The 25,000-nt window shown below is 44.9% G+C and overlaps 1 protein-coding gene across 1 annotated transcript in view; it reads left to right on the top strand.

The window, feature by feature from the left end:
• Window positions 1-25,000, top strand: part of LOC121563496 (caspase recruitment domain-containing protein 11) — a 112,355-nt gene that overhangs the window by 62,780 nt on the left and 24,575 nt on the right. Inside the window, 2 exon segments of the mRNA XM_045211075.1 lie at window positions 8,031-8,074; window positions 17,845-17,971. Of these exon segments, the coding sequence (XP_045067010.1) occupies window positions 8,031-8,074; window positions 17,845-17,971 (171 nt within the window).

Below are 25,000 nucleotides of genomic sequence, written 5' to 3'. Positions count from 1 at the left end.
GGGACTCAGGTTGGGGTGTAGGGTTGGAGCATAGCCTGAAGGTAGGGACTCAGGTTGGGGTGTAGGGTTGGAGCATAGCCTGAAGGAAGGGAGGGGTAGTTCCTCTTGCGGCTCTGTAGGCAAGTACCATGGAGAGGTAGTGCTGAGTGATTAGTGCTTTTTGAGGTCGGTTTGGTTTCAGTTCGATTATTAAAACTAATCACGGTTTTTCGATTTTGGGTTGAATGCTGTAACAGCACAGAATAAAACAATGACTGCCCATTACTGCTTGTCAGGAAGCATTTCAGGGTGAGGTCTACACCTGTTGTATTCGGCGCATGTGACAAATAACATTTGATTTGGTTTGATTTGAAGGGGAAGGAGAAAAGTAGTTGAGTGTCATCCGCATAGCAATGATAGGAGAGACCATGTGAGGATATGACGGAGCCGAGTGACTTGGTGTATAGAGAGAAGAGGAGAGGGCCTAGAACCGAGCCCTGGGGGACACCAGTAGTGAGAGTACGTGGTGCAGACACAGATCCTCTCCACGTCACCTGGTAGGAGCGGCCTGCATAACATTCAGTTGATTAAGGTGTGATGTAATGTCTGTCAAAAATTCAACTGTTTCCATCTTCTCCTCATCTTCCAAAAACGCAGAAAATTGAGTTACCTTGTCACTCTTTTGCTCTGATAAGAAAGCTTTGATTTCCTCCTGAATGGTCCAAAAGCGTTCCAAAACCCTGCCTTTGCTGAGCCATCTGACATTGTTTGCGCAGTAGTAAGTCATCAAAACTGGCGTTGGCCTCTGTCAGAATGCCTCGTAGCAGGCGGTGTTGTAGGCATGATGTTGCTCTCAAACAGTTGATCAGTTTCATCATCGTTGTCATGACCTCAGAATACTATTTTCCCAGACTGGCACACAGGACAGATTGATGGATGATGCAGTGATATGATGTCAGGTCAGGGTGGTCCTCTTTAAAAAGTGCAACCAGTTCCTTCTCTCTTCCTATCATGGCCGGAGCTCCATCTGTGGTGATGGAGACCACTGACTTCAGATCTATCCCCCTTTCTGTTAGCATTCCTTTGATGGCCTAATGGGTATCCTCTCCCCGTGAGCTTCTAGATGTGTTAAGCTCAACAGCTCCTCACAGAATTCCTTCTTTGTTTCGTTTTAAAATCTGACAAACACCAGAAGCTGGGCATTATCAGTGTTACCTGTTGATTCATCCACAGCTAATGAAATGCATGGTGCATTCTGAATGGCCTCATCAAGTTGTGAAGTTAAATCTTCAGCTAATATTTCAGTTCTCCTCATGGCTGTGGAATCTGACAGTGGGATCTGTTTGATCTTTTCCCTGAGCTCATCTTTTTGTTTACATTTACATTTACATTTTAGTCATTTAGCAGACGCTCTTATCCAGAGCGACTTACAGTTAGTGAATACATATATATATATATAAAAAAAATATATATACTGGTCCCCCATGGGAATTGAACCCACAACCCTGGCGTTGCAAACGCCATGCTCTATCAACTGAGCTACATCCCTGCCGGCCATTCCCTCCCCTACCCTGGACAACGCTGGGCCAATTGTGCGCTGCCCATTGTGCGCTGCTTCAAGCAAGGTTTCAGTAACTTCACACATGCATACTTTTACCATCTCAGCGTCTGGAAAAGTTTTTTTGTGTTTTCCCAAAACCCAAGTTATCCTCAGTGAACACTCCATTGCACGTTGTTGGGCTGTCAGGGAATTGACAAGGACTTTGGGTGGACGTCTCATATTGGGATTTGGTTAATCTTGTTTGTTCTCACCTCCGTGTTCAGGGGATACGTCTGATCCAGTTTACTATGCCTGGTGTCATAATGGTGCTTAACATGGGCACTTTTCAGGAGAGCTACGACTCACTGCATATCAGGCACATTGGTTTGGTGCTAGTTGAGGGGAAAATGAATAAATACTGTTCTGTCCACTCTTTTTTTTGAACAAACCATATTAACAAAGATACTGGTAACTAAGCTCCTTATATCTGTGATATTAACAAAGATACTGGTAACTAAGCTCCTTCTATCTGTGATATTAACAAAGATACTGGTAACTAAGCTCCTTCTATCTGTGATATTAACAAAGATACTGGTAACTAAGCTCCTTCTATCTGTGATATTAACCGGACCGCTGTCCGCCAGTTGAGTTTGGCTGCCCTACATCCTTAACCCTACACCCTTTACTTTACACCATGTACCATACACCCTTTACCCTACACCCTTTACCATTTACCCTTTACCATTTACCCTTTACCCTTTACCCTTTACCATTTACCCTTTACCCTTTACCCTACACCCTATACCCTACACTCTTTACCCTTTACCCTACACCCTTTACCCTACACCCTTTACCCTACACCCTATACCCTACACTCTTTACCCTTTACCCTACACCCTTTACCCTACACCCTTTACCCTACACCCTTTACCCTTTACCCTTTACCCAACACCCTACACCCTACATCCTACACCCTTTACCCTTTACCCTTTACCCTACACCCTTTACCCTACACTCTTTACCCTTTACCCTTTACCCTACACTTTTACTCCTTTACCTTTACCCCTACACCCTACACCCTACACCCTTTACTCCTTTACCTTTACCCCTTTACCCTTTACTCCTACACCCTACACCCCTTTACCCTACACCCTTTACTCCTACACCCTTTACTCCTACACCCTTTACTCCTACACCCTTTACCCTTTACCCTACACCCTTTACTCCTACACCCTTTACTCCTACACCCTTTACCCTACACCCTACACCCTTTACCTCCTACACCCTACACCCTTTACTCCTACACCCTTTACTCCTACACCCTTTACTCCTACACCCCTTTACCCTACACCCTTTACCCTTTACTCCTACACCCTACCCTTTACTCCTACACCCTTTACTCCTACACCCTTTACCCTACACCCTACACCCTTTACTCCTACACTCCTTTACCCTACACCCTACACCCTACACCCTTTACCCTACACCTATACCCTTTACCCTACACCCTTTACTCCTACACCCTATACCCTACCACACCCTTACCCACACCCTTTACTCCTACACCCTTTACCCCTTTACTCCTACACCCTTTACCCCTACACCCTTTACCCTACACCCTTTACCCTACACCCTATACTCCTTTACTCCTACACCCTTTACTCCTACACCCTTTACCTACACCCTTTACCCTTTACCCTACACCCTTTACCCTACACCCTTTACCCTACACCCTATACCCTTTACCCTACACCCTTTACCCTACACCCTTTACCCTACACCCTTTACCCTTTACCCTACACCCTACACCCTACACCCTTTACCCTACACCCTTTACCCTACACCCTACACCCTACACCCTACACCCTACATCCTACACCCAACTTCCTACACACTTTACACTACACACTTTAGCCTTTACCCTTTACCCTTTACCCTACACCCTACACCCTTTACCCTTTACCCTATACCCTACACCATTTACCCTTTACCCTTTACCCTTTACCCTTTACCCTTTACCCTATACTCTTTACCCTTTACCCTTTACCCTTTACCTTTACCCCTTTACTCCTATACCCTTTACCCTTTTACCCTACACCCTTTACTCCTTTACCTTTACCTTTACTCTTTACCTTTACTCCTACACCCTTTACCTTTACCTTTACCCTACCCCTTTACTCCTTTACCTTTACCCTACATCCTTTACCCTACACCCTTTACCCTAACCCTACACCCTACACCCTACACCCTTTACCCTTTACCCTTTACCCTATACCCTTTACCCTTTACCCTTTACCCTACACCCTTTACCCTTTACCCTTTACCCTACACCCTTTACCCTTTACCCTTTACCCCTTACCCTACATCCTTTACCATTTACCCTACACCCTTTACCCTACACCCTTTACCCTTTACCCTTTACCCTTTACCCTACACCCGTTACCCTTTACCCTACACCCTTTACCCTACACATTTTACATTACATTTTACATTTTAGTCATTTAGCAGACGCTCTTATCCAGAGCGACTTACAGGAGCAATTAGGGTTAAGTGCCTTGCTCAAGGGCACATTTACGTCATTTACACCCTTTACCCTTTACCCTTTACCCTTTACCCTACACCCTTTACCCTACACCCTTTACCCTTTACCCTTTACCCTACACCCTTTCCCCTTTACCCTACACCCTTTACCCTACACCCTTTACCCTTTACCCTTTACCCTTTACCCTACACCCTTTACCCTTTACCCATTACCCTTTACCCTTTACCCTTTACCCTACACCCTTTACCCTTTACCCTTTACCCTATACCCTACACCATTTACCATTTACCCTACACCCTTTACCCTTTACCCTTTACCCTTTACCCTATACCCCTTTACTCCTATACCTTTACCCTTTACACCTACACCCTTTACCCTTTACCCTGTACCCTATACCCTTTACCCTTTACCCTTTACCCTTTACCCTTTAACCCTACACCATTTACCCTTTACCCTTTACCCTTTACCCTATACCCTTTACCCTTTACCCTTTACCCTTTACTCCTACACCCTTTACCCTTTACCCTATACCCTTTACCTACACCCTTTACTCCTTTACCCTACACCCTTTACCCTACACCTTTACCCTTTACCCTTTACTCCTACACCCTTTACCCTTTACCCTTTACACTTTTACCCTTTACCCTTTACTCCTACACCCTTTACTCCTTTACTCCTACACCCTTTACCCTTTACCCTTTACCCTTTACCCTTTACCCTACACCCTTTACCATTTACCCTTTACCCTACACCCTACACCCTACACCCTTTACCCTTTACCCCTACACCCTTTACCATTTACCCTTTACCCTTTACCCTACACCCTTTACCCTTTACCCTTTAACCTACACCCTTTACCCTTTACCCTACACCCTACACCCTAAACCCTTTACCCTTTACCCTTTACCCTTTACCCTTTACCCTACACCCTTCACCCTTTACCCTACACCCTTTACCTTATACCCTTTACCCTACACCCTTTACCCTTTACCCTATACCCTTTACCCTACACCCTTTACCCTTTACCCTATACCCTTTACCCTATACCCTTTACCCTTTACCCTTTACCCTACACCCTTTACCCTACACCCTTTACCTTACACCCTTTACCCTACACCCTACACCCTTTACCCTACACCCTACACCCTTTACCCTATACCCTACACCCTTTACCCTACACCCTACACCCCTTTTACCCTACACCCTTTACTCCTACACTCCTTTACTCCTATACCCCTTTACCCTACACCCTTTACTCCTTTACCCTATACCCTTTACCCTACACCCTTTACCTCCTTTACCCTATACCCTTTACCCTACACCCTTTACCCCTTACCCTTTACCTTTACCCTACACTCCTTTACCCTACACCCTTTACCCTACACCCTATACCCTTTACCCTACACCCTACACTCTACACCCTTTACCCTACACCCTTTACCCTTTACCCACACCCTACACTCTACACCCTACACCCTACACCCCTTTACCCTACACCCTACACCCCTTTACCCTTTACCCGTATACCCTTTACCCTACACCCTTACCCTTTACCCTTTACCCTACACCCTTTACCTCTACACCCTTTACCCTTTACCCTTTACCCTTTACCCTACACCCTTTACCCTACACCCTTTACCCTTTACCCTTTACCCTTTACCCTACACCCTTTACCCTTTACCCTACACCATTTACCCTACACCCTTTACCCTTTACCCTTTACCCTACACCCTTTACCCTTTACCCATTACCCTTTACCCTTTACCCTTTACCCTTTACCCTATACCCTTTATCCTTTACCCTTTACCCTTTACCCTTTACCCTATACCCTTTACCCTTAACCCTTTACCCTTTACCCTTTACCCTATACCCTACACCCTTTACCCTTTACCCTGTACCCTATACCCTTTACCCTTTACCCTTTACCCTTTACCCTTTACCCTACACCATTTACCCTTTACCCTTTACCCTTTACCCTATACCCTTTACCCTTTACCCTTTACCCTTTACCCTACACCCTTTACCCCTTACCCTATACCCTTTACCCTACACCCTTTACCCTTTACCCTACACCCTTTACCCTACACCCTTTACCCTTTACCCTTTACCCTACACCCTTTACCCTTTACCCTTTACACTTTACCCTTTACCCTTTACCCTACACCCTTTACCCTTTACCCTACACCCTTTACCCTTTACCCTTTACCCTTTACCCTACACCCTTTACCATTTACCCTTTACCCTACACCCTACACCCTACACCCTTTACCCTTTACCCTACACCCTTTACCATTTACCCTTTACCCTTTACCCTACACCCTTTACCCTTTACCCTTTAACCTACACCCTTTACCCTTTACCCTACACCCTACACCCTACACCCTTTACCCTTTACCCTTTACCCTTTACCCTTTACCCTACACCCTTCACCCTTTACCCTACACCCTTTACCTTATACCCTTTACCCTACACCCTTTACCCTTTACCCTATACCCTTTACCCTACACCCTTTACCCTTTACCCTATACCCTTTACCCTATACCCTTTACCCTTTACCCTTTACCCTACACCTTTTACCCTACACCCTTTACCCTACACCCTTTACCCTACACCCTACACCCTTTACCCTACACCCTACACCCTTTACCCTATACCCTACACCCTTTACCCTACACCCTACACCCTTTACCCTACACCCTTTACCCTACACCCTTTACCCTATACCCTTTACCCTACACCCTTTACCCTTTACCCTATACCCTTTACCCTACACCCTTTACCCTTTACCCTATACCCTTTACCCTACACCCTTTACCCTTTACCCTTTACCCTACACCCTTTACCCTACACCCTTTACCCTACACCCTATACCCTTTACCCTACACCCTACACTCTACACCCTTTACCCTACACCCTTTACCCTTTACCCTACACCCTACACTCTACACCCTACACCCTACACCCTTTACCCTACACCCTACACCCTTTACCCTTTACCCTATACCCTTTACCCTACACCCTTTACCCTTTACCCTTTACCCTACACCCTTTACCCTACACCCTTTACCCTTTACCCTTTACCCTTTACCCTACACCCTTTACCCTACACCCTTTACCCTTTACCCTTTACCCTTTACCCTACACCCTTTACCCTTTACCCTACACCATTTACCCTACACCCTTTACCCTTTACCCTTTACCCTACACCCTTTACCCTTTACCCATTACCCTTTACCCTTTACCCTTTACCCTTTACCCTTTACCCTATACGCTTTATCCTTTACCCTTTACCCTTTACCCTATACCCTATACCCTTTACCCTTTACCCTATACCCTACACCATTTACCATTTACCCTTTACCCTACACCATTTACCATTTACCCTTTACCCTTTACCCTTTACCGTATACCCTACACCATTTACCCTTTACCCTTTACCCTTTACCCTACCTTTACCCTTTACCCTTTACCCTTTACCCTACACCCTTTACCCTACACCCTACACCCTTTACCCTACACCCTACACCCTTTACCCTATACCCTACACCCTTTACCCTACACCCTACACCCTACACCCTTTACCCTACACCCTTTACCCTACACCCTTTACCCTTTACCCTTTACCCTACACCCTTTACCCTACACCCTACACCCTACACCCTTTACCCTTAACCCTTTACCCTACACCCTTTACCCTACACCCTTTACCCTTTACCCTATACCCTTTACCCTACACCCTTTACCCTTTACCCTACACCCTTTACCCTACACCCTTTACCCTACACCCTTTACCCTACACCCTTTACCCTTTACCCTACACCCTACACTCTACACCCTACACCCTACACCCTACACCCTTTACCCTACACCCTACACCCTACACCCTACACCCTACACAGTGTACACTCTAAACACTACATAGGGAAAAGGTTTGTATCTTCTGACTCCATTTTTCTTTCTCTGTTTCAGCCTCGGTGACTTTGAATGTGAGAGTGTAGACAACATGGATTATGGTAAGGTACCTGAGACTGTAGACCCTATGATCTATACCCTATGATATATACCCTACAACCCCATACTGTAGACCCTATGATCTATACCCTATGATCTATACCCTATGATCTATACCCTATGATCTATACCCTACAACCCCATACTGTAGACCCTATGATCTATACCCTACAACCCCATACTGTGGACCCTATGATCTATACCCTATGATCTATACCCTACAACCACATACTGTAGACCCTATGATCTATACCCTACAACCCCATACTGTAGACCCTATGATCTATACCCTACAACCCCATACTGTAGACCCTATGATCTATACCCTACAACCCCATACTGTAGACCCTATGATCTATACCCTATGATCTATACCCTACAATCCCATACTGTAGACCGTATGATCTATACCCTACAACCCCATACTGTAGACCCTATGATATATACCCTATGATCTATACCCTACAACCCCATACTGTAGACCCTATGATCTATACCCTACAACCCCATACTGTAGACCCTATGATCTATACCCTACAACCCCATACTGTAGACCCTATGATCTATACCCTATGATCTATACCCTACAACCCCATACTGTAGACCCTATGATCTATACCCTATGATCTATACCCTACAACCCCATACTGTATACCCTATGATCTATACCCTACAACCCCATACTGTAGACCCTATGATCTATACCCTACAACCCCACACTGTAGACCCTATGATCTATACCCTACAACCCCATACTGTAGACCCTATGATCTATACTCTACAACCCCATACTGTAGACCCTATGATCTATACCCTACAACCCCATACTGTAGACCCTATGATCTATACCCTACAACCCCATACTGTAGACCCTATGATCTATACCCTATGATCTATACCCTACAACCCCATACTGTAGACCCTATGATCTATACCCTACAACCCCATACTGTAGACCCTATGATCTATACCCTATGATCTATACCCTACAACCCAATACTGTAGACCCTATGATCTATACCCTACAACCCCATACTGTAGACCTATGATCTATACCCTATGATCTATACCCTACAACCCCCATACTGTAGACCCTATGATCTATACCCTATGATCTATACCCTACAACCCCATACTGTATACCCTATGATCTATACCCCTATGATCTATACCCTACAACCCCATACTGTAGACCCTATGATCTATACCCTATGATCTATACCCCTACAACCCCATACTGTAGACCCTATGATCTATACCCCTACAACACCATACTGTAGACCCTATGATCTATACCCTACAACCCCATACTGTAGACCCTATGATCTATACCCTACAACCCCATACTGTAGACCCTATGATCTATACCCTATGATCTATACCCTACAACCCCATACTGTAGACCCTATGATCTATACCCTATGATCTATACCCTACAACCCCATACTGTAGACCCTATGATCTATACCCTACAACCCCATACTGTAGACCCTATGATCTATACCCTACAACCCCATACTGTAGACCCTATGATCTATACCCTACAACCCCATACTGTAGACCCTATGATCTATACCCTATGATCTATACCCTACAACCCCATACTGTAGACCCTATGATCTATACCCTATGATCTATACCCTACAACCCCATACTGTAGACCCTATGATCTATACCCTATGATCTATACCCTATAACCCCATACTGTAGACCCTATGATCTATACCCTACAACCCCATACTGTAGACCCTATGATCTATACCCTACAACCCCATACTGTAGACCCTATGATCTATACCCTATGATCTATACCCTACAACCCCATACTGTATACCCTATGATCTATACCCTATGATCTATACCCTACAACCCCATACTGTAGACCCTATGATCTATACCCTATGATCTATACCCTACAACCCCATACTGTAGACCCTATGATCTATACCCTATGATCTATACCCTACAACCCCATACTGTAGACCCTATGATCTATACCCTACAACCCCATACTGTAGACCCTATGATCTATACCCTACAACCCCATACTGTAGACCCTATGATCTATACCCTATGATCTATACCCTACAACCCCATACTGTAGACCCTATGATCTATACCCTACAACCCCATACTGTAGACCCTATGATCTATACCCTATGATCTATACCCTACAACCCCATACTGTAGACCCTATGATCTATACCCATGATCTATACCCTATGATCTATACCCTACAACCCCATACTGTAGACCCTATGATCTATACCCTATGATCTATACCCTACAACCCCATACTGTAGACCCTATGATCTATACCCTACAACCCCATACTGTAGACCCTATGATCTATACCCTACAACCCCATACTGTAGACCCTATGATATATACCCTATGATCTATACCCTACAACCCCATACTGTAGATCCTATGATCTATACCCTATGATCTATACCCTACAACCCCCATACTGTAGACCCTATGATCTATAGCCTACAACCCCATACTGTAGACCCTATGATCTATACCCTATGATCTATACCCTACAACCCCATACTGTAGACCCTATGATCTAAACCCCTATGATCTATACCCTACAACCCCATACGGTAGACCCTATGATCTATACCCTATGATCTATACCCTACAACCCCATACTGTAGACCCTATGATCTATACCCTATGATCTATACCCTACAACCCCATACTGTATACCCTATGATCTATACCCTATGATCTATACCCTACAACCCCATACTGTATAACCTATGATCTATACCCTATGATCTATACCCTACAACCCCATACTGTAGACCCTATGATCTATACCCTATGATCTATACCCTACAACCCCATACTGTAGACCCTATGATCTATACCCTACAACCCCATACTGTAGACCCTATGATCTATACCCTACAACCCCATACTGTAGACCCTATGATCTATACCCTATGATCTATACCCTACAACCACATACTGTAGACCCTATGATCTATACCCTACAACCCCATACTGTAGACCCTATGATCTATACCCTACAACCCCATACTGTAGACCCTATGATCTATACCATACAACCCCATACTGTAGACCCTATGATCTATACCCTACAACCCCATACTGTAGACCCTATGATCTATACCCTATGATCTATACCCTACAACCCCATACTGTAGACCCTATGATCTATACCTATGATCTATACCCTATGATCTATACCCTACAACCCCATACTGTAGACCCTATGATCTATACCCTATGATCTATACCCTACAACCCCATACTGTAGACCCTATGATCTATAAACTACAACCCCATACTGTAGACCCTATGATCTATACCCTACAACCCCATACTGTATACCCTATGATCTATACCCTACAACCCCATACTGTAGACCCTATGATCTATACCCTATGATCTATACCCTACAACCCCATACTGTAGACCCTATGATCTATACCCTATGATCTATACCCTACAACCCCATACTGTATACCCTATGATCTATACCCCATGATCTATACCCTACAACCCCATACTGTAGACCCTATGATCTATACCCTATGATCTATACCCTACAACCCCATACTGTAGACCCTATGATCTATACCCTACAACCCCATACTGTAGACCCTATGATCTATACCCTACAACCCCATACTGTAGACCCTATGATCTATACCCTACAACCCCATACTGTATACCCTATGATCTATACCCTATGATCTATACCCTACAACCCCATACTGTAGACCCTATGATCTATACCCTATGATCTATACCCTACAACCCCATACTGTATACCCTATGATCTATACCCTATGATCTATACCCTACAACCCCATACTGTAGACCCTATGATCTATACCCTACAACCACATACTGTAGACCCTATGATCTATACCCTATGATCTATACCCTATGATCTATACCCTACAACCCCATACTGTAGACCCTATGATCTATACCCTATGATCTATACCCTACAACCCCATATGGTATACCCTATTATCTATACCCTATGATCTATACCCTAAAACCCCATACTGTAGACCCTATGATCTATACCCTACAACCCCATACTGTATACCCTATGATCTATACCCTACAACCCCAAACTGTAGACCCTATGATCTATACCCTATGATCTATACCCTACAACCCCATACTGTAGACCCTATGATCTATACCCTACAACCCCATACTGTAGACCCTATGATCTATACCCTATGATCTATACCCTACAACCCCATACTGTAGACCCTATGATCTATACCCTATGATCTATACGCTACAACCCAATACTGTAGACCCTATGATCTAACCCTACAACCCCATACTGTAGACCCTATGATCTGTACCCTACATCCCCATACTGTAGACCCTATGATCTATACCCTATGATCTATACCCTACAACCCCATACTGTAGACCCTATGATCTTTTACCCTACAACCCCATACTGTAGACCCTATGATCTATACCCTATGATCTATACCCTACAACCCCATACTGTAGACCCTATGATCTATACCCTACAACCCCATACTGTAGACCCTATGATCTATACCCTATGATCTATAGCCTACAACCCCATACTGTAGACCCTATGATCTATACCCTATGATCTATACCCTACAACCCCATACTGTAGACCCTATGATCTATACCCTATGATCTATACCCTACAACCCCATACTGTAGACCCTATGATCTATACCCTATGATCTATACCCTACAACCCCATACTGTAGACCCTATGATCTATACCCTACAACCCCATACTGTAGACCCTATGATCTATACCCTATGATCTATACCCTACAACCCCATACTGTAGACCCTATGATCTATACCCTATGATCTATACCCTACAACCCCATACTGTAGACCCTATGATCTATTCCTACAACCCCATACTGTAGACCCTATGATCTATACCCTACAACCCCATACTGTAGACCCTATGATCTATACCCTACAACCCCATACTGTATTCCCTATGATCTATACCCTACAACCCCATACTGTAGACCCTATGATCTATACCCTATGATCTATACCCTACAACCCCATACTGTAGACCCTATGATCTATACCCTACAACCTCATGCTGTAGACCCTATGATCTATACCCTATGATCTATACCCTACAACCCCATACTGTAGACCCTATGATCTATACCCTATGATCTATACCCTACAACCCCATACTGTAGACCCTATGATCTATACCCTACAACCTCATGCTGTAGACCCTATGATCTATACCCTATGATCTTTACCCTACAACCCCATACTGTAGACCCTATGATCTATACCCTACAACCCCATGCTGTATACCCTTTGATCTATACCCTATGATCTATACCCTACAACCCCATACTGTAGACCCTATGATCTATACCCTACAACCCCATACTGTAGACCCTATGATCTATACCCTATGATCTATACCCTATAACCCCATACTGTAGACCCTATGATCTATACCCTACAACCCCATACTGTAGACCCTATGATCTATACCCTACAACCCCATACTGTAGACCCTATGATCTATACCCTATGATCTATACCCTACAACCCCATACTGTATACCCTATGATCTATACCCTATGATCTATACCCTACAACCCCATACTGTAGACCCTATGATCTATACCCTATGATCTATACCCTACAACCCCATACTGTAGACCCTATGATCTATACCCTATGATCTATACCCTACAACCCCATACTGTAGACCCTATGATCTATACCCTACAACCCCATACTGTAGACCCTATGATCTATACCCTACAACCCCATACTGTAGACCCTATGATCTATACCCTATGATCTATACCCTACAACCCCATACTGTAGACCCTATGATCTATACCCTACAACCCCATACTGTAGACCCTATGATCTATACCCTATGATCTATACCCTACAACCCCATACTGTAGACCCTATGATCTATACCCTATGATCTATACCCTATGATCTATACCCTACAACCCCATACTGTAGACCCTATGATCTATACCCTATGATCTATACCCTACAACCCCATACTGTAGACCCTATGATCTATACCCTACAACCCCATACTGTAGACCCTATGATCTATACCCTACAACCCCATACTGTAGACCCTATGATATATACCCTATGATCTATACCCTACAACCCCATACTGTAGATCCTATGATCTATACCCTATGATCTATACCCTACAACCCCATACTGTAGACCCTATGATCTATAGCCTACAACCCCATACTGTAGACCCTATGATCTATACCCTATGATCTATACCCTACAACCCCATACTGTAGACCCTATGATCTAAACCCTATGATCTATACCCTACAACCCCATACGGTAGACCCTATGATCTATACCCTATGATCTATACCCTACAACCCCATACTGTAGACCCTATGATCTATACCCTATGATCTATACCCTACAACCCCATACTGTATACCCTATGATCTATACCCTATGATCTATACCCTACAACCCCATACTGTATAACCTATGATCTATACCCTATGATCTATACCCTACAACCCCATACTGTAGACCCTATGATCTATACCCTATGATCTATACCCTACAACCCCATACTGTAGACCCTATGATCTATACCCTACAACCCCATACTGTAGACCCTATGATCTATACCCTACAACCCCATACTGTAGACCCTATGATCTATACCCTATGATCTATACCCTACAACCACATACTGTAGACCCTATGATCTATACCCTACAACCCCATACTGTAGACCCTATGATCTATACCCTACAACCCCATACTGTAGACCCTATGATCTATACCATACAACCCCATACTGTAGACCCTATGATCTATACCCTACAACCCCATACTGTAGACCCTATGATCTATACCCTATGATCTATACCCTACAACCCCATACTGTAGACCCTATGATCTATACCCTATGATCTATACCCTATGATCTATACCCTACAACCCCATACTGTAGACCCTATGATCTATACCCTATGATCTATACCCTACAACTCCATACTGTAGACCCTATGATCTATAAACTACAACCCCATACTGTAGACCCTATGATCTATACCCTACAACCCCATACTGTATACCCTATGATCTATACCCTACAACCCCATACTGTAGACCCTATGATCTATACCCTATGATCTATACCCTACAACCCCATACTGTAGACCCTATGATCTATACCCTATGATCTATACCCTACAACCCCATACTGTATACCCTATGATCTATACCCTATGATCTATACCCTACAACCCCATACTGTAGACCCTATGATCTATACCCTATGATCTATACCCTACAACCCCATACTGTAGACCCTATGATCTATACCCTACAACCCCATACTGTAGACCCTATGATCTATACCCTACAACCCATACTGTAGACCCTATGATCTATACCCTACAACCCCATACTGTATACCCTATGATCTATACCCTATGATCTATACCCTACAACCCCATACTGTAGACCCTATGATCTATACCCTATGATCTATACCCTACAACCCCATACTGTATACCCTATGATCTATACCCTATGATCTATACCCTACAACCCCATACTGTAGACCCTATGATCTATACCCTACAACCACATACTGTAGACCCTATGATCTATACCCTATGATCTATACCCTATGATCTATACCCTACAACCCCATACTGTAGACCCTATGATCTATACCCTATGATCTATACCCTACAACCCCATATGGTATACCCTATTATCTATACCCTATGATCTATACCCTAAAACCCCATACTGTAGACCCTATGATCTATACCCTACAACCCCATACTGTATACCCTATGATCTATACCCTACAACCCCAAACTGTAGACCCTATGATCTATACCCTATGATCTATACCCTACAACCCCATACTGTAGACCCTATGATCTATACCCTACAACCCCATACTGTAGACCCTATGATCTATACCCTATGATCTATACCCTACAACCCCATACTGTAGACCCTATGATCTATACCCTATGATCTATACGCTACAACCCAATACTGTAGACCCTATGATCTATACCCTACAACCCCATACTGTAGACCCTATGATCTGTACCCTACATCCCCATACTGTAGACCCTATGATCTATACCCTATGATCTATACCCTACAACCCCATACTGTAGACCCTATGATCTATACCCTACAACCCCATACTGTAGACCCTATGATCTATACCCTATGATCTATACCCTACAACCCCATACTGTAGACCCTATGATCTATACCCTACAACCCCATACTGTAGACCCTATGATCTATACCCTATGATCTATAGCCTACAACCCCATACTGTAGACCCTATGATCTATACCCTATGATCTATACCCTACAACCCCATACTGTAGACCCTATGATCTATACCCTATGATCTATACCCTACAACCCCATACTGTAGACCCTATGATCTATACCCCTATGATCTATACCCTACAACCCCATACTGTAGACCCTATGATCTATACCCTACAACCCCATACTGTAGACCCTATGATCTATACCCTATGATCTATACCCTACAACCCCATACTGTAGACCCTATGATCTATACCCTATGATCTATACCCTACAACCCCATACTGTAGACCCTATGATCTATTCCCTACAACCCCATACTGTAGACCCTATGATCTATACCCTACAACCCCATACTGTAGACCCTATGATCTATACCCTACAACCCCATACTGTATTCCCTATGATCTATACCCTACAACCCCATACTGTAGACCCTATGATCTATACCCTATGATCTATACCCTACAACCCCATACTGTAGACCCTATGATCTATACCCTACAACCTCATGCTGTAGACCCTATGATCTATACCCTATGATCTATACCCTACAACCCCATACTGTAGACCCTATGATCTATACCCTATGATCTATACCCTACAACCCCATACTGTAGACCCTATGATCTATACCCACAACCTCATGCTGTAGACCCTATGATCTATACCCTATGATCTTTACCCTACAACCCCATACTGTAGACCCTATGATCTATACCCTACAACCCCATGCTGTATACCCTTTGATCTATACCCTATGATCTATACCCTACAACCCCATACTGTAGACCCTATGATCTATACCCTACAACCCCATACTGTAGACCCTATGATCTATACCCTATGATCTATACCCTACAACCCCATACTGTAGACCCTATGATCTATACCCTATGATCTATACCCTACAACCCCATACTGTATACCCTATGATCTATACCCTACAACCCCATACTGTAGACCCTATGATCTATACCCTATGATCTATACCCTACAACCCCATACTGTAGACCCTATGATCTATACCCTACAACCCCATACTGTAGACCCTATGATCTATACCCTATGATCTATACCCTACAACCCCATACTGTAGACCTCTGCCATACTTAGACCTACAGATCTATACCCTACAACCCCATACTGTAGACCCTATGATCTATACCCTATGATCTATACCCTACAACCCCATACTGTAGACCCTATGATCTATACCCTATGATCTATACCCTACAACCCCATACTGTAGACCCTATGATCTATACCCTATGATCTATACCCTACAACCCCATACTGTAGACCCTATGATCTATACCCTCCAACCCCATGCTGTATACCCTATACCCCTCTAATCATCTCTCCCTTCTCCCCTCCCCCTCTCTCCGTCCAGATGAGGAAATAGAGACGCAAGGTCCTCCCTCGCTCCACTCCTCCTCCTCCTCCCATCAGTCAGAATGTTTAGACTCCTATGACCTGGAGACCGTCAACAACATTTTCAGGAAACTGTCTCTGGAGAGGTACACCCACACACACACACACACACACACACACACACACACACACACACACACACACACACACACACCTCCCCCTAGTGTATTTTCCCCCCCTCGTCTTCTGTTTTTACGTCCAGAGGCGGCACTCATCACTTCCTGTTGAACGCGGAACGAGGGAGAGCGTTGTTTTGGAAAGTTTTGAAAGTCTATTGAAAATGTTACTAGCTAGCTAACTTTTGAGTGTGGATCCCGTGACCCGGTTGGTATCAGTTACTGGGACCACTACTATCTGTCCAGGGATCCTGCTGACCAAGGCCGGGTCTGAGGAGCTGTTGGTATCAGTTACTGGGACCACTACTATCTGTCCAGGGATCCTGCTGACCAAGGCCGGGTCTGAGGAGCTGTTGGTATCAGTTACTGGGACCACTACTATCTGTCCAGTGATCCTGCTGACCAAGGCTGGGTCTGAGGAGCTGTTGGTATCAGTTACTGGGACCACTACTATCTGTCCAGTGATCCTGCTGACCAAGGCCGGGTCTGAGGAGCTGTTGGTATCAGTTACTGGGACCACTACTATCTGTCCAGTGATCCTGCTGACCAAGGCCGGGTCTGAGGAGCTGTTGGTATCAGTTACTGGGACCACTACTATCTGTCCAGTGATCCTGCTGACCAAGGCGGGTCTGAGGAGCTGTTGGTATCAGTTACTGGGACCACTACTATCTGTCCAGTGATCCTGCTGACCAAGGCCGGGTCTGAGGAGCTGTTGGTATCAGTTACTGGGACCACTACTATCTGTCCAGTGATCCTGCTGACCAAGGCCGGGTCTGAGGAGCTGTTGGTATCAGTTACTGGGACCACTACTATCTGTCCAGGGATCCTGCTGACCAAGGCCGGGTCTGAGGAGCTGTTGGTATCAGTTACTGGGACCACTACTATCTGTCCAGTGATCCTGCTGACCAAGGCTGGGTCTGAGGAGCTGTTGGTATCAGTTACTGGGACCACTACTATCTGTCCAGTGATCCTGCTGACCAAGGCCGGGTCTGAGGAGCTGTTGGTATCAGTTACTGGGACCACTACTATCTGTCCAGTGATCCTGCTGACCAAGGCTGGGTCTGAGGAGCTGTTGGTATCAGTTACTGGGACCACTACTATCTGTCCAGTGATCCTGCTGACCAAGGCCGGGTCTGAGGAGCTGTTGGTATCAGTTACTGGGACCACTACTATCTGTCCAGTGATCCTGCTGACCAAGGCTGGGTCTGAGGAGCTGTTGGTATCAGTTACTGGGACCACTACTATCTGTCCAGTGATCCTGCTGACCAAGGCTGGGTCTGAGGAGCTGTTGGTATCAGTTACTGGGACCACTACTATCTGTCCAGTGATCCTGCTGACCAAGGCTGGGTCTGAGGAGCTGTTGGTATCAGTTACTGGGACCACTACTATCTGTCCAGTGATCCTGCTGACCAAGGCTGGGTCTGAGGAGCTGTTGGTATCAGTTACTGGGACCACTACTATCTGTCCAGTGATCCTGCTGACCAAGGCCGGGTCTGAGGAGCTGTTTGACGTAGCAGCTAGCCTAGTTGCTAGCTAGCTGCCTATCAAGCTAGCTGGGTTTCCTTGAACGCAGGCCGCGACACGGTTAGCCATTTTGTCTAGGACCGCGGATTGTCCCGGGTTTGTGGCTGTCTAGATCCCTGATTATTACACCACTACATATCTACAATACAGAATGTATAAAACCATCATACAACAATATTACAATGTATGTGTGTGTAGAGTGCGTGTGCTAGTGTGTGTGTGTGTGTGTCTGTACCTGTGTGTGTGTGTATCTCTTCAGATAGATTTATTTTTAAAAATCTGATTCTACTGCTTGCATCAGTTACCTGATGTGGCATAGCCTTCCATGTAGTCATGGCTCTATGTAGTACTGTGCACCTCCCACAGTCTGTTCTGGACTTGGGGACTGTGAAGAAACTTCTGAAGGCATGTCTTGTGGGGTATGCATGGGTGTCCGAGCTGTGTGCTTGTTGTTTAAACAGACACCTCGGTGCATTCAGCTTGAAAACACTTCTTACAAAACAAGTAGTGATGAAGTCAATCTCTCCTCCACTTTGAGAAATGAGAGATTTACATGCATATTATTAATGTTAGCTCTCTGTGTACAATTAAGGGCCAGCCGTGCTGCCCTGTTCTGAGCCAATTGTAATTTTCCGAGGTCCGTCTTTGTGGCACCTGACCACACTACTGAACAGTAGTCCAGGTGCGACAAAACTAAGGCCTGTAGGACCTGCCTTGTTGATAGTGTTGTTAAGAAGGCAGAGTAGCGCTTTATTATAGACAGACTTCTCCCCATCCTAGCTACTGTTGGATCAACATGTTTTGACCATGACAGTTGACAATCCAGGGTTACTCCAGGCAGTTTAGTCACCTCAATTTCCACATGATTCATTACAAGATTTAGTTGAGGTTTAGGGTTTAGTAAATGATTTGTTCCAAATACAATGCTTTTAGTTTTTAAATATTTAGGACTAACTTATTCCTTGCCACCCATTCTGAAACTAACTGCAGCTCTTTGTTAAGTGTTGCTGTCATTTCAGTCGCTGTAGTAGCTGATGTGTATAGTGTTGAGTCACCCACATACATAGACACACTGGCTTTACTCAAAGCCAGTGGCATGTCATTGGTAAAGATTGAAAAAAGTAAGGGGCCTAGACAGCTGCCCTGGGGAATTCCTGATTCTACCTGGATTATGTGGGAGAGGCTTCCATTAAAGAACAACCTCTGTGTTCTGTTAGACAGGTAACTCTTTATCGACAATATATCAGGGGGTGTAAAGCCGTAACACATACGTTTTCCAGCAGCAGACTATGATCGATATTGTCAAAAGCCGCACTGAAGTCTAACAAAACAGACCATACAATCTTTTTTATCGTCAATTTCTCTCAGCCAATCATCAGTCATTTGTGTAAGTGTCGTGCTTGTTGAATGTCCGTCCCTATAAGCGTGCGAAGAAGATGTCACCGGAGAAGATGGCTGCCGTTTTACAGCCCTCTAACCAATTGTACTATTATGTGTGGTTTTTTCGCATTATTTGTAATTTATTCTGTACATAATGTTTCTGCCATCATCTCTTATAACCAAAAAGAGCTTCTGGATATCAGGACAGCGATTACTCACCTCGTATTGGACGAAGATTTTTTCTTCAACAAGTCGGACGCGAAGGATATCCTACAGACACCCGACAAGGCCCAAATCCCCGTCATTCGCAGGAGAAAGAGACAGTGATATCGTGGACGTAGGTCGGGGTGCCTCGTAAGGATCCGACGGCAAGCGAGTAAACTGCCTCTTCCATCAATCCTATTAGCCAATCTTCAATCATTGGAAAATAAATTAGATGACCTAAGAGCACAGTTATCCTACCAACGGGACATTAAAAACTGTAATATCTTATGTTTCACCGAGTCGTGGCTGAACAACGACATGGACAACATACAGCTAACGGGCTATATGCTACATCGGCAGGATAGAACGGCTGACTCCGGTAAGACAAGGGGTGGCGGTCTGTGTATATTTGTAAACAACAGCTGGTGCACAAAATCAAATACTAAGGAAGTCTCGAGGGTTTGCTCGCCTGAGGTAGAGTATCTTATGATAAGCTGTAGACCACACTATTTACCAAGAGAGTTTTTATCTATATTTTTCATAGCTGTCTATCTACCACCACAAACCAATGCTGCCATTAAGATTGCACTCCATGAGCTGTATAAGGCCATAACTAAGCAGGAAAACGCTCATCCAGAGGCAGCGCTCCTAGTGGCCGGGGACGTTAATGCAGGGAAACTTAAATCCGTTCTACCTAATTTCTACCAGCATGTTAAATGTGCAACCAGAGGAAAAAAAACTCTAGACCACCTTTACTCCACACACAGAGACGCATACAAAACTCTCCCTCGCCCTCCATTTGGCAAATCTGACCATAACTCTATCCTCCTGATTCCTGCTTACAAGGAAAAACTAAAGCAGGAAGCACCAGTGGTTAATAAAAAAGTGGTCAGATGACGCAGATGCTAAGCTACAGGACTGTTTTGCTAGCACAGACTGGAAAATGTTCTGGGATTCTTCAGATAGCATTGAGGAGTACACCACATCAGTCACTGGCTTCATCAATAAGTGCATCGATGACGTCGTCCTCACAGTGACCGTATGTACATACCCCAACCAGAAGCCATGGATTACAGGCAACATCCGCACTGAGCTAAAGGGTAGAGCTGCCGCTTTCATGGAGCGGGACTCTAACCCGGACACTTATAAGAAATCCCGCTATGCCCTCCAACGAACCATCAAACAGGCAAAGAGTCAATACAGGACTAAGATTGAATCGTATTACAGCGGCTCTGACACTCGCCCGGATGTGGCAGGGCTTGAAAACTATTACAGACTACAAAGGGAAGCACAGCCGCGAGCTGCCCAGTGACACAAGCCTACCAGACGAGCAGAAACCACTTCTATGCTCGCTTAGAGGCAAGCAACACTGAAGCATGCATGAGAGCACCAGCTGTTCCGGATGACTATGTGATCACGCTCTCCGTACCCGATGTGAGTAAGACTTTTAAGCAGGTCAACATTCACAAGGACGCAGGTCCAGACGGATTACCAGGACATGTACTCTGAGCATTTGCTGACCAACTGGCAAGTGTCTTCACCGACATTTTCAACATGTCCCTGACTGAGTCTATAATACCAACGTTTCAAGCAGACCACCATAGTCCCCGTGCCCAAGGACACTAAGATAACCTGCCTAAATGACTACCGACCCGTAGCACTGACGTCTGTAGCCATGAAGTGCTTTGAAAGGCTGGTCATGGCTCACATCAACACCATTATCCCAGAAACCCTAGACCCACTCCAATTTGCATACCGCCCCAACAGATCCACAGAAGATGCAATCTCTATTGCACTCCACACTGCCCTTTCCCACCTGGACAAGAGGAACACTTACGTGAGAATGCTATTCATTGACTACAGCTCAGCGTTCAACACCATAGTGCCCTCAAAGCTCATCACTAAGCTAAGGACCCTGGGACTAAACACCTCCCTCTGCAACTGGATCCTGGACTTCCTGACGGGCCGCCCCCAGGTGGTAAGCGTAGGTAACAACACATCTGCCACGCTGATTCTCAATACGGGGCCCCTCAGGGGTGCGTGCTCAGTCCCCTTCTGTACTCCCTGTTCACCCATGATTGCATGGCCAGGCACGACTCCAACACCATCATTAAGTTTGCCGACGACACAACAGTGGTAGGCCTGATCACCGACAATGATGAGAAAGCCTATAGGGAGGAGGTCAGAGACCTGGCCATGTGGTGCCAGGATAACAACCTCTCCCTCAACCTGACAAAGACAAAGGAGATGATTGTGGACTACAGGAAAAAAAAGAGGACTGAGCACGCCCCCATTCTCATCGACGGGGCTGTTGTGGAACAGGTTGAGAGCTTCAAGTTCCTTGGTGTCCACATCACCAACGAACTATCATGGTCCAAACACACCAAGACAGTCGTGAAGAGGGCACGACAAAGCCTATTCCCCCTCAGGAGACTGAAAAGATTTGGCATGCGTCCTCAGATCCTCAAAAAGTTATACAGCTGCACCATCGAGAGCATCCTGACTGGTTGCATCACCGCCTGGTATGGCAACTGCTCGGCCTCCGACCGCAAGGCACTACAGAGAGTAGTGCGTACGGCCCAGTACATCACTGGGGCCAAGCTTCCTGCCATCCAGGACCTCTATACCAGGCGGTGTCAGAGGAAGGCCCTCAAAATTGTCAAAGACTCCAGCCACCCTAGTCATAGACTGTTCTCTCTGCTACTGCACGGCAAGCGGTAAGGCTTCTCAACAGCTTCTACCCCCAAGCCATAAGACTCCTGAACAGCTAATCATGGCTACCCGGACTATTTGCATTGCCCCCCACCCCATCTTTTTACGCTGCTGCTACTCTGTTAATTATTTATGCATAGTCACTTTAACTCTACCCACATGTACATACAATGCCCTCCACAATTATTGGCACCCCTGTTTAAGATGTGGTCGAGGACTTCCAAAAATTCTCCTTTTTTTTTTAAACAACATAGAACCCAAATGCAAAAAAATAGAAAAATCCAACCTTTTATTTAAGTACATTACTTTGGTGTAAAAAAAAAAAAGTCACACATTTAGAAAAAAAATTACTTGAAATCATGTGTCCCACAATTATTGGCACCCCTGATGTTAATACTTTGTACAACCCCCTTTTGCCAACAAGACAGCACTTAATCTCCTCCTATAACATTTCACAAGATTGGAGAACACAGAGAGAGGGATCTTTGACCATTCTTCTTTGCACAATCTTTCTAGATCATCCAGTGTCCTGGGTCCTGTCTTATGCACTCTCCTCTTTAGCTCGCCCCACAGGTTTTCGATTGGGTTGAGGTCTGGGGACTGAGATGGCCATGGGAGGACCTTGAGTTTGTGACTGCTGAACCACATTTTGTGTAGATTTTGCCACATGTTTTGGATCATTATCCTGCGAATGAAAGACCCAATGACGACCCATCTTCAGCTTTCTGGTAAGAGCCGGCCATCAGGTTTTTATTTAAAATGTCCTGGTAGTTCAAAGCGTTCATAATGCCATGCACCTAACAAGGTTCCCAGGGCCTTTGGAGAGAAACAGGCCCACAGCATCACAGATCCTCCACCATACTTCACGGTGGGCATGAGGTGCTTTTCGGCATACTCATCTTTTGTTTTACGCCAGACCCACTTAGAGTGTTTGTTGCCAAAAAGCTCAATCTTAGTCTCATCAAACCACACGATCCCAGTTGAAGAGTCCCAGTGCCGCTTAGCAAACTCCAGACGTTTACGTTTTGTAGTGTTAGTGAGAAAAGGCTTTTTCCTTGCATGCCTCCCAAACAGCTTGTTGGCATGTAGAGAGCGATCTGATGGTTGTTTTGGACTTTGCTCCCCACCCAGATGCCACTCTTTGATGCAATTCTGTGACAGTGAGCTTAGGACTTTTTT

This window comes from Coregonus clupeaformis, chromosome 35, assembly GCF_020615455.1.
Source record: "Coregonus clupeaformis isolate EN_2021a chromosome 35, ASM2061545v1, whole genome shotgun sequence".
Classification (NCBI taxonomy): domain Eukaryota; kingdom Metazoa; phylum Chordata; class Actinopteri; order Salmoniformes; family Salmonidae; genus Coregonus; species Coregonus clupeaformis.
This window is presented reverse-complemented; position numbering and strand designations above follow the sequence as displayed.